General features: G+C 41.2%; 1 protein-coding gene across 2 annotated transcripts; it reads right to left on the bottom strand.

Moving 5' to 3' along the window:
• Positions 1–409: 409 nt before the first annotated feature.
• Positions 410–10696, bottom strand: sap130b (Sin3A-associated protein b). Of its 2 annotated transcripts, none has more exons than XM_079453361.1 (21): positions 10615–10696; positions 9732–9908; positions 9369–9637; positions 8983–9144; positions 8624–8747; positions 8426–8547; positions 8196–8320; positions 7952–8096; positions 7770–7860; positions 7356–7460; positions 6626–6767; positions 5657–5775; positions 5078–5344; positions 4597–4771; positions 4387–4491; positions 3914–4275; positions 3520–3741; positions 3238–3363; positions 2248–2351; positions 2048–2161; positions 410–1946 (listed from the first exon to the last, which is right to left on the bottom strand). In XM_079453361.1, the coding sequence occupies exons 2-21, from the start codon at positions 9835–9837 to the stop codon at positions 1788–1790; spliced, it is 3144 nt and encodes a 1047-aa protein (XP_079309487.1). In that variant the 5' UTR covers positions 9838–9908; positions 10615–10696; the 3' UTR covers positions 410–1787. The 2 variants fall into 2 exon arrangements, with proteins under 2 accessions (XP_079309487.1, XP_079309486.1); XM_079453360.1 differs by having other exon boundaries at positions 9732–9860.
• Between the last annotated feature and the right edge of the window lie 410 nt (positions 10697–11106).

The raw sequence follows: 11106 nt of genomic DNA, 5'->3' as shown, positions 1-11106 counted from the left end.
GCTTGGAAAGTGAACTCTGAAATGGTGTATCCTTATCAAAGAAATCCCCTATCCATTAACTGTGACTTCAGCATAACACATGCCTTTTGGACTTCTCACGTCATAGGCCTGGATTATTTGAGTCAGAACAGCCATCAAGCAGTAAATTCTAGTGTATTCATATAGTCTCAATGTACAGCTTGGGCGTTTCATAAACAGTGGTGATAAAACAAAACAATGATTGTTTACAGTAGGTTTCAAGGAACACACTGGTTGTTTAGATAAGTCTAATTGATAACGGTTTAGGAAAAAAACGATTTATAATTCATGGTTGGTAGGATACTGAACCTAGCTTTCAATTACATTTAAGTGCTTAGATATACCAAACAATACAGACACACCCAGCAAACTGATAATGACTTATCGTGAAGCAAATTCCAACGCCTAGACAACCAGGAAGGCTGTAAAAGCATTTTATTATCCGTTGCTTTATGTAAAAAAATTGAAACAAGGAAAAACTGTCCTTTAAATGAGGCCAAGGAGGAGTAAAAAAAACACACAAATAGATGAACAAAGTGTCTTTACTCGAGCAGCGAAGTGCAACAAGAAATGTAAATCAAAAGAAATTATGATCGTTCAGTATACAATGATGGCCACAAATGACACCGCTCCAAGCAACTTCACTGGAAAAAATAATCATGACATTCTTTTAAGAAAACAACAAAAATACTTTTTATATACTTTGTTTTGATGCAATAGTTTACCCAAAAATGCTGTCATCATTGACTCACCCTCTTGACATTTCAAACCTGTATGACTTTCTTCCGCAGAACACAAAAGAAAACTGGCACCCAGTCACATGCACTGGTTTTGAGTCCATACAATAAAAGCTAATCGGTGCCGGGCTCTGTTCCGTTATCAACTTTCTCCAAAATATCTTCTATTGTGTTCTGCAAATCAAACATGTTTGAAATGAGAAGAGGGCAAATAAATAATAAAAATTGTTATTTTTGGGTGAACTATCCCTTTAACGTAGACCTGTAACTAATTTATCTTCTCAATTTTCTGATTTCAGTCTGAAATCTCTCACCCTTCTTAATGCATGAGTGAAATCCCACCAGAGCTGGATCTACATGATCCTCACAGATCTACAGGAGAATGAACTCCTCCCAACATTTTCACAATCTACACCATACCAAACCCATATTCGTGAGGCATGCTGAAAGGCACGATACTCCCATTTTACCAAAGCACCTTAACTTTTTCCACAACCGATGGGTGATAATATACTTTCTCAGGCCCAGTCTGTGTAGGACAGTGTGGATGACATCATTATGGCTTTTTTTAGCACTTATGATGCAAACTGTGTCCTTCTGGAGCGATAAATGCCTGTTATTGAATACGGTTCTAATGCCTGTTATATTAAACCGAGTTTAATACGGTACAGACAACTGCCAATACCGGCAAATCATTCAAGGCACCCAAATGAAAACGTGATGAATATAATCTATTGGATGGTTAGACAGAATTTCTTTTACTGATATCTGTGGCTGTTCTTTCTTTCTGAGAAATATGTATATTCACTTTAGAATGAAATCTTAAACATCCCTAAATTAAACTGTTCCAGTTGTCAGATTTATAGTTGTTGTTCCCTAAAGCATCTATGTGTGCCTGGAGAGGAAGCGTTTGCCAGATAAAAGATGCCTTCAGTTTACATCGGAAACTCTGAAAAACATCCGATCTCCTCTGTTGGAATCACAGCAGTAAACGCAGGGCACTGCCTCACTGACGCTGTCCTGTGATCACGCTCATGCTCGGTCTTTACGCTTCAGCTTATTGAGCTTCTTGTTGCTGCTGTTTTTATTTAGCAGCTTCATGACGTGCTCCTTGTGATCCAGAACCTTTAACATGGCATCACGTGCTTCCGAGATCTGATCCATCACAAGCTTGCAGCGCTGCATGTTGCCCTGTACAGAAAAAGAGTAAATTTAGGATTAAAACTACACACTTTAGTCCTTATTGATAATCTGACATCACAAGTTGTTGAAAGGTGATCGGTGGATCCTACCTGTATGAGCTCATTTATACGGTGAAGATCATCATCAGCTCCAGCCTTCTTCTTCGGGATGAGGCCTTCCTGGAGACTAGTTAGACGACTGTAGACATCGTGCTCCAGATTAGTCTGCAAATTAAATTTACATAAGTATTCAGACCAAAGCCTAGTATATAAACTGCTAGGTATGGTTAATGTAACAGAAGAAGTCTGACCAGCTGCATGAGCTGAGCTGCACAGAGGTGAATTTTCCAGCCCTGGGCTCGGCACACCACTCCTTTCTGATTGGCCACATCCTGCAGGCTGCCCTTCTTGTCCTCTGATTGGATAACATGAACAGGTATTATTTTATTGATTTATAACAATAAAATATTTACACTATATTTTATTATTGCAAAATGGAAAGCTGCACAGGCTATAGCTTATACATAACAATCCCTATTAGAGTCTTCACTCAAACGCGCTAAATCGCACCATTCGCACGTAGTTGGACGCTTGAACAATTTGAGTTCTTGTTTCATTCGCGCGTGAAATTCACAACAGATGCAAATTCGCATCATGGGAGGGGCTTCTGCCAGGAGGCTCAAGTCTCGTTGCAAAATGGCTGACATTTTGATTTTGTTAAGAGGGTAGCTACGCTATATGTGCTATGGAAGGCTGAAAAACAGCATAGATTCGTCGGCGCTGTGTCTGGGTCCATCGGATCCTTAGGAGGCGCAGTCCTCCATTGTTGTTTTGGATTTCTGCCTCTGCTCGCTATGTGATAATCAAGTCGCTACTAGTGCAAGCTCCTGATTGGTTAACGCGGTGCGAATATCTACCAAAACTCAATTTTCAATGTCAAAACGCCCAAAATGCGTAATTCGCGTCATTCACACAGCCTCATTCGCACGAAACGCACCACATTATGTCCGACGCATCTTTGCATTGACTTAACATGTAAATCACTTGCACTTAATGCTTACCACCCCGGTGCGTTCACACGAAAGGCTACAAAATGATTTTATTATCTATTGCTCCATTAAAATAAAACTGCTACGTAACACTGGGAGATTGGGGGAGAATGAGTTTGTTTAGAAGACTATAAATAGATAACAAAAACATGTATAATTTAATCACTTACGACCATAAAATATGACACTATATTGAATTATTGCGAAATGGAAAAATGATAAGATACCGCGTGACCTATAACCTATACAGACCTTTTACACGGATGTCACTGTGTCTCTGGAAGTGATGGTATGCCGCCTTCCACGGGTTGCGGTACTGTTGGAGCAAAGTGATGGGAGGACGAACTCGAGTAGGAACATACCGCACACCCTCTTCATCTGCAAGAACAACAGATACACTGATGCACAGTTTATGCATTATACAGGTAAGCATGCTTTCGGTTTTACAAACAAACTGCAGGATAAATGTTTTGTTTCATATATATATATAACACTATACATATTGTGGTTGAACAGAACTCTGAAAGAACTAACCAATGTATTCTTTAGGAGGGGATTTCCGTTTCTCTGCACGCTGACTGTGGGGTTTGGGTGGGAGCCTTTCCTCATCTGTGCTGTTGGCCTCCATCATCTCACTCTCCTCTGTGGAGATGACGTGCTGCTGTTTTCTGGGCTTCTTCCTGGGAGAAGCTCCTGGAGTGATGTCTGCAGATGGTACTAACAACATCTGTGCACCACTGTTGGGCCCTGATCCCACTGAATAGGTACAAGGTGAAAGCTGCTGTTCATTCAAATACTTTTGGCTGGTAAAAACAGTTATCAAATTGAGTGAGAGTGTGTTGGCCTTATAAGGATCCACTGGTTATTTTTGCTTTATACTCCCATTTCTTGAATAAAGTAATAGAACATTCTGAAAACTTGTGCATACCTGGTTTTGTAGTATCCATAGGCTCTGCCTCTTGTTTAATATTAATTTCTGGCAGGGTGGAGCTAATGGCACATGCCGATGTGGTACTGGCTACTGGCTGAGTTGGTGGGGCCACTACATTAGCCATGGAGGGGAGTGGAGAGGTGACTGCCATGGCAGCAGGTACGGCAGAGAAAGCCGGACTTGGTTGAGAAGGGGGCGTGGCTGAGGTGAGAAGGGCGGATACAGGTTGTGAGGGATGCAGAGTGGGTGGAGGCCCCACGTGCTGTGGTTGCTGTTCGTTTCCCTGGGGGGGAATAGCCTCCATTGCCCCAGTCACTGAGGGAGTGAGGCTCAAGTGGATGTCAGGTTTGGGCTTCATGCTGTCAATGAATTAAAAATGTATTTTTTTATTATAAGGCAAGACTGCAATTGTGATTCAAGCTGATTTTTACCTAAAAAGCTTGTCAGAACCAGTCAGAATACTTCATTACCCTGTAGGACGAGGTGATCCTGATGCACTCCTGATGGCACCATCCATTCTAGGAGTTGTGGAGTCACCGAGCTGAACTGGGATCAGGTTCTTCCTCATAGCAGCTCTGTAATAAATAAGAGTCAGATTTAGCCATCCTTTAAACCACACCTTTAAAGATAAATCTACAAAAATAAGCATTTCAAGAGAGGGCCGACAGTAGGATTCTCACCCATCATTCGCAGGTTTCTTGCGCAAAATGCTAGGTCGAGGTGAAGTCACCATAGAAGGGTTGCCGGAGTTTGCACTCTGATTGTGTGTTTGGGTTACAGTGGTGGCAGGCTGACTGTTGGTGAACGCATTGCTTATAGAGTTAGCAACTAGTGTGGAACCATCGGCCAGCACAACTGGGGGAGAAAAAAAACACCACAACCATCAGCAAATAGTTTTGCTTTTGCGGATCAAAACACATCTATAGACCATTTACAAAGATGTAAACAACAATGGTCCAGAAGCACTTGCCGTTCAAGTTCTTTGACTTTTCAATTTCCAAGCTTTTTTAGGGTTTCTAAAGTTTAAGCCAGTCAAATGGCCTTGGATACTCCATCAAGGTTTATTATTATTCATTTTGCATGAATGAGTGCTGAGAACTAATAAACGTTGACACCTTTATTAGTTTATGTAAGACACAGAGCTCATCTGAGGCTTTTCACCTGAAGCTTTGGATTCTGTTTGGGGCTGTTGGTTGACTGGTGTGGGCTGAATGTTCGGGGTTGTGATCTGAGCAGATGTATGCAGACCCTGGGAAGGGATGGCCGTGGGTTGGATGCCTTGTGCTGTCATGGTTGCCGGCTGAATATTCTGGGTGTTGATCTGGGTAATGCGGTCTACGGTCATCAGCTGCATAGAGTTCAAATGAACTGGGGCAACTCCCACACTGGTCTGGGCAGGCATGGCTGAACTGGGGGCCTGAGCAGTTACTGCAGCCACACAACAGGCAAACAAAGTTGCAATACAGATGAATAAAAAGCACCACAGAGTTTGACAACCCTTAACAGGACAGTTCACCCAAGCATTCTGTCATCAAATCTGTGTAAAAGTCTATTAAAAGTCTATCAAACCCACAGGATGTCCATTCATGAGAAAACATCCGGTCTGATGGATACCAATATGGCTCAAGTAACACTAAATAGGATTGGTCAGTAATGTTTACAACAGGCTTAGAGAAGGATCATATTGAGTAAAAGCTTTACACAATGAGGATTACTTTGATTTAATTGCAATAGTGGTACCTGGATAAGGCCGTATGGATGACACAGAGCTGGTTATAGGGGTATAAGTGTGGGTCAGTGGGTACGGTGCTGAGGGGTAGGTGGGAAGAAAGTACTGGAACTGCACTGGAACAGACTGTCTATAAAGAACAACACAACTCATTAGTAGAGGGCACACAGACACTTGGTTACCCAAATTTAGCAGATGATCTACAATGCATTGTGAAGCATTAATAAAAACAGCCAAACACACACACAGTAAAAAATTCCTTCATATTTCCCCCAACAAAGGAAATAAAGTAATCCGAACTTAGATTTTAGGAAGGGGTATACTGAATTATGCTCATTTGTTGGACTCTTAAAAGGATAGTTTCCTTTCCTTTAGCTCAGTGGTAAGAGCATTGCGTTAACAACGCAAGGTTGTGGGTTCGATCCCAGGGGATTATACATACCTATGTATAAATGTATAGGATAATACAATGCAAGTCGCTTCGGATAAAAGCATCTGCCAAATGCATAAAGTAAATCTAATGTAAATATATTTTGGCAAAAGAGTAAAATTCTTCTATTTATGTGTCATTCCAAACCTGTGTAATTTACTTCTGCAAAAAAAGATGCAGGTAACCAAACTAAACCATACTCCAATTACTTTTATTGTATAGATATAAAAACACAGAGACATTTCTCAAAATATATTTTGCGTTCCACAGTAAAACTTAAATCGTATGCAGCTTTTGAACGACACCAGGGTAAATGACAGAATATTTGGTTTTGGGAGAACTATTCTGAACAATCTATTTTACATTAAACAAGGCTTTGAAAGTAGCCAGCATGCATTGTGCCAAGTTTAATCCGTTGATTAAGATTTAAAAAGGCAAACGTTGAGGTGTTAAGTGCACGAGTCACGACACAGTGTAGCTACCATAGTTTAACAGGTAGAATCTTGGTTTCTTAAGTATGCCTAATATTATGAAGGTGGAAAATGTTTACCTGTTGTCAGTGCGGTTCTCCATGGTGATGGGGTTGGGGGAGGAGCGATGACTTGAGATGGGGATGAGGTTGCCCCTCTCTCCAGCATATTCAGATTGGATACGTGGTGAAGTGTGTGTGATGGGCTGTGGAACTACCTTAGCTAAAAGACAATAGAGATCCTTTAGAACACAGGTTTCACAATCTTACAAGCAAACTTTAATATAGTATATCATTCAGGGCTGGGGCGATATATCGTGCAATTCTTATGCTCAGTTTCCTCAATGAATGCTGGTTCAATGCCGCACCACCCAAAAGCCAAAGGGCGCTCTCGTGCAGACACCCAAAATATGGGACACAGAATGATTAACAAACACACACAGTTCCAGGAAATGACAATGGTGATATTCTATCACTGTTCTTCAAACCTTTTCAGGTATTCTCATAATAAAGTATATTTATAATGATGATGTTTGACGAGTGTTGCCTTTTCTACGTTATAAACGACTCCATCTTGTATTGATTTAAGATCGAGCAGTACTTCCTGCTGAACAAATAGCCGTTGTTCACGGAAGAGCTGTGCATAAAACCGAGAACATGTATAATTAGTGTGAATCGCGATATATATCGTCCAGCCCTACATTCAAGCCTTACTAAATGTGATAATCACAATTTCTAGTTACATTTTTATAACTACACTTCAACTTTATATATCTGAAGTAAACGGCATCGAATTAGAAAAGTGTCTTACCCACAGGGATGTTGGATGTGGTCACTGCTGTGGCATGAGAAGAGTGGGAGGAAACAGTCATAGTGACAATGTTGCTACTGGATATTTGGCTGTGGGGGGCAGAACCTGAAAGATGTGATCATTTAAGTGTTTATTGGATTATATTTTGAAAGATATAAGAGCCGCTTAATAGAATTAGAAACAGAGTCAATGAGTACATCAATCTTTTGCTTTGATCATAAGAAAAATACTTGCTGCTCACTTTGAGAATAACTTGAAAAATATTCTGTTATTTGAATTGGTTAACATTTATAATAATTGGTATCTTATAATGATAATTCATTGGTAATATTATACAAAATTGGTATCATGACCAACTTATGATTTGCATTCCTGAAATTATATTAATAGGTGTACTATAGTATTCCCACCCACCTGTTGTTGCGGGTGATGGTGCAGTGTTGGTTGCCTGAATGGGAGCCACTGTAGCGGCAACAACAGGCGTCACGGTGCTAAAAATAGGTTTCTACAACAAAGCAAAAATAGGGAGTTACTTTACATCTGCTATTATAATAAAAAAATATATATAAAAAATACAAATAAGGTAATTTTTCAACCTGTGCAACAGAGTGAGGCAGAGCCTTCTGAGCAGCAAAAGCAGGGTGGGAGGGCAGGGTGATCCGTGGAGGTGTGTCCCATGAGGGCGGAGGGCGTTGAATACTCATAGCTGCTGGGGGTGGGTGGATTGTCAACGGCGAGCGTCTAGATCCAAAAAATATGACATCAGACAGATTATGTATATCTAAGGCACATCCCATTCAAATAAGTAAAACCACTAAATCTAAAGTGAACGAGCCTTACCCATGTGCCATGTCTCCAGAGTGGGAAGCCACTGTGGTGATAACTGGAGACTGAGGTCTTGTGGCAGACACTGGAGCCACTACTGTAGGCAGCACTGCTGTAGAGGTAGTGACTGAGGGCCGAGACTGTAATACACAGTTGAGGGTAAATAAATGATGACAGTATTATCATTTTGGTTGTTCGTTCCCTTTATAATCTATTATCTGAAGTACTAACTTAGTCACCAGTACCTGAATTGGTTGGTGGATAATGTGCTGGACTGTAGGTTGCCCTCCAGCAGATATTGGACCAACTGCTGGTCTCAGCACTGTGGTTCCTTTGGAGCTTGACATAACAGCTGCTGCTGCAGCTCCTGCGCAGACAAGACAAATGCAGTCAGCATGCAGACAGGAGAACTGTTTGAAATGTCAGACATCGGTCAAACTCACCTCTAGGTAAATGGGAGGTAAAAGGATGCTGAGGAGCAGCAGAGGAACCAATATGCAGTGCAGGGGCTCCACTGCGGATGATCTGCACGTTGGTCATCAGATGATGCAGGTTACCAGTGTGACCCTTATTGTGAGACAAAATTTTTTTAGAAAAAAATTGCAGCCAATGAATTTTTTCCACCCCCGGTGAGCTTTTTGGCTTTTAATTAATATTCTTGTATATCGTCCGATATGCTGTGGTTTGCCATGTTCACAAATCTTTAGGATTCACTAAACAGCCAAATGATACAGCATTATAAAAAACCATAATAGTGCAGAAAAACTGAGTCTGATGTTTTTTATTTAAAAGCATTACAAACCTGCTGACCACTGATGGTTGCCACAGGTATACCAGGGGCCTGCGTGCTCTCCATAGTAGCTGTGATATGACCAGGCACCTTAGAAGGGAGAGTGAGGTGACCTTGTGTTGACACAGGTGCTGGAGCTATTACACGGCTTGAAATGGGCGTCTTCAGGGCAGACTGTATTTAAAAGAACCGAGACATAAGCAAATGTTTACTTCGGTCATATTCAAATAGATTTTAGGAAGATTTATAACGTAAAGGTACTAGAGATGGGTCATAATGGCCAGCTAACTGATTTTAAAAATACATATGTAAAACAAATGTACCTTGAATTGTATGCATAAATGTCATTTACATCCCAAGAATGTACAACCTGAAGATTATGTATAAAACGCCTGTACCTTTAGAGGGCCCTCTGTGAAGGCTAAGGAAAGACCCTGAGGGAGGTGGGATGCTGCTGCTGAAACAGAGACAGGCGTGCCTGACTGAACAGCAGGGTGTTGAGGGAGAGGAGGTGGCAGGGTGGGAGGTGCTCCATGATGAGATGGGGGCTGAGTCTGGGGTTGGGGGTATGGTCGCACCACCACTGTCTCCTGCTTATCCTCTCTGAAAAACGTAGCAGGTCCACTCGACAACACTTCACGTGGAGCATTATTAGAGTCTTCCCGTCCTGCTTAAACCAACAGAATTGTGTCACAACTGACAGCATAGTGTTAGATGACCTCTGAAAATGACGTACGGAGCACATATCTTGACTAGCTTACCCGTGTTTTTTTTACTTCCGATAATTCCTGTAGTATTATTGCCAAGTGCTGGTCCTTGTCCTAGGCCAGATGAGAGTCCTGGACGTGTGAACTGCTGCGAACTCATTTTGAGGAACTTTCACGTTCTTCCTTGAGGAGCAAAGCGATGGATGGCTAAATAACACGTGCCAAGACACACTACGAAAATAAACAAAACCCTTCTAAATGACCTTTCTAGTGTCCTAATACTATTTCAACAAACTTGGCTTTGTATAGTGTGTTCATTGTTGACTCTTTAGCAAATATTATTAACATTTAAATTGCAAATCGCTATGGATAGAAGGGTCTGCTGCATAAACAAAGAAACAGTCGTGCTTCATAAAATTACGGAGGAACTGAAACGCTCACACCAAGGCTTAGTCAAACATGCTTCCAATTATTCCTTAAACGTGAAAACCCGTGTTAACGTTAAATATGCGTCACCGTATAAAACACAGTTAAGGCATTTATTGTGCCCCGAAATCTACGTGAACGCAGATCTGTAACATTAAATGGTTGTCAAGGCAATGGTTACCCGTGCTAGCAGCGATCATACCCAGTGCTCATCGGCTAAACCATCGTTTGTGCGCTTAATTCATGTCGTTAGTTGAATTCGCACAGTAGGTCAGTCCACACTCATATGATCGTTTTTATTTTATACAGTCTTTTATGAGGAATTAAAACAGCCACAACTGCTAGCAGCCAATAGATTTTAGGAGCCAACTACCGAGACATGATCGCTTAACTAAAATGGAGGATTATGGGGATTAATGAGACGATCTAAAAAAAAATGCATACGCGATAAACGCCGCATTAGCATCACTATTGTGTTTACAGACATAAAACCCCAGATTTAATGTGTTACCGTAAAAACGACGCCCGTGCACTCCATCCGTTCCGTACCCCGGCAAATAAACCATTGGCATTGACGACAATTTAGCTTCAACAACACATCACATTTCCGGTCTTGAACTTCAAAGTAAAAGTCCTCCCACCGAGATTCTAGTAACGTGAGGGTGTTTGACATGTCACAGCTTTCAGCATTGCTGGTCTGTGTTTGAGGGTCACAGTGGGTGCATGCACTAACGTTATATGTAAAACACGATTTAAACAAAAATGGATGCGCTTGAACAAACTTCAAACCAGCCTTATCATCAGTGTTTGGAATAGTCCTATTAATAGGTGATAAAACAAAAGCTATTGTGTGGAAATATAATGCGAGTTTCTGAGTCTCACAGGGTTCATTCTCACATGCTCTTTGACACATAAATACTTTGGACACCTGGAAAATATCCAGAAAACTAAAAAAAACAGAAATAAGATTGTCATGTCAAGAGGGAACTAAATTCCAGTTGTG

Source organism: Barbatula barbatula, assembly GCF_947034865.1.
Source record: "Barbatula barbatula genome assembly, chromosome: 3".
Classification (NCBI taxonomy): Eukaryota; Metazoa; Chordata; class Actinopteri; order Cypriniformes; family Nemacheilidae; genus Barbatula; species Barbatula barbatula.
The sequence above is the reverse complement of the archived record's forward strand: the minus strand, read 5'-3'. Positions and strand labels throughout refer to the sequence as shown.

What these genes read in the sequence shown, in the direction of transcription:
- sap130b (XM_079453361.1), bottom strand. Translation starts at nt 9,837, where the DNA reads ATGAGTTCGCAGCAGTTCACACGTCCAGGACTCTCATCTGGCCTAGGA. An exon ending in CAACCATCAGTGGTCAGCAG is followed by an intron (nt 8,748 to 8,982) that starts GTTTGTAATGCT and finishes TCTCACAATAAG; the next exon opens with GGTCACACTGGTAACCTGCA. An exon ending in ACCATCACCCGCAACAACAG is followed by an intron (nt 7,461 to 7,769) that starts GTGGGTGGGAAT and finishes CACATCTTTCAG; the next exon opens with GTTCTGCCCCCCACAGCCAA.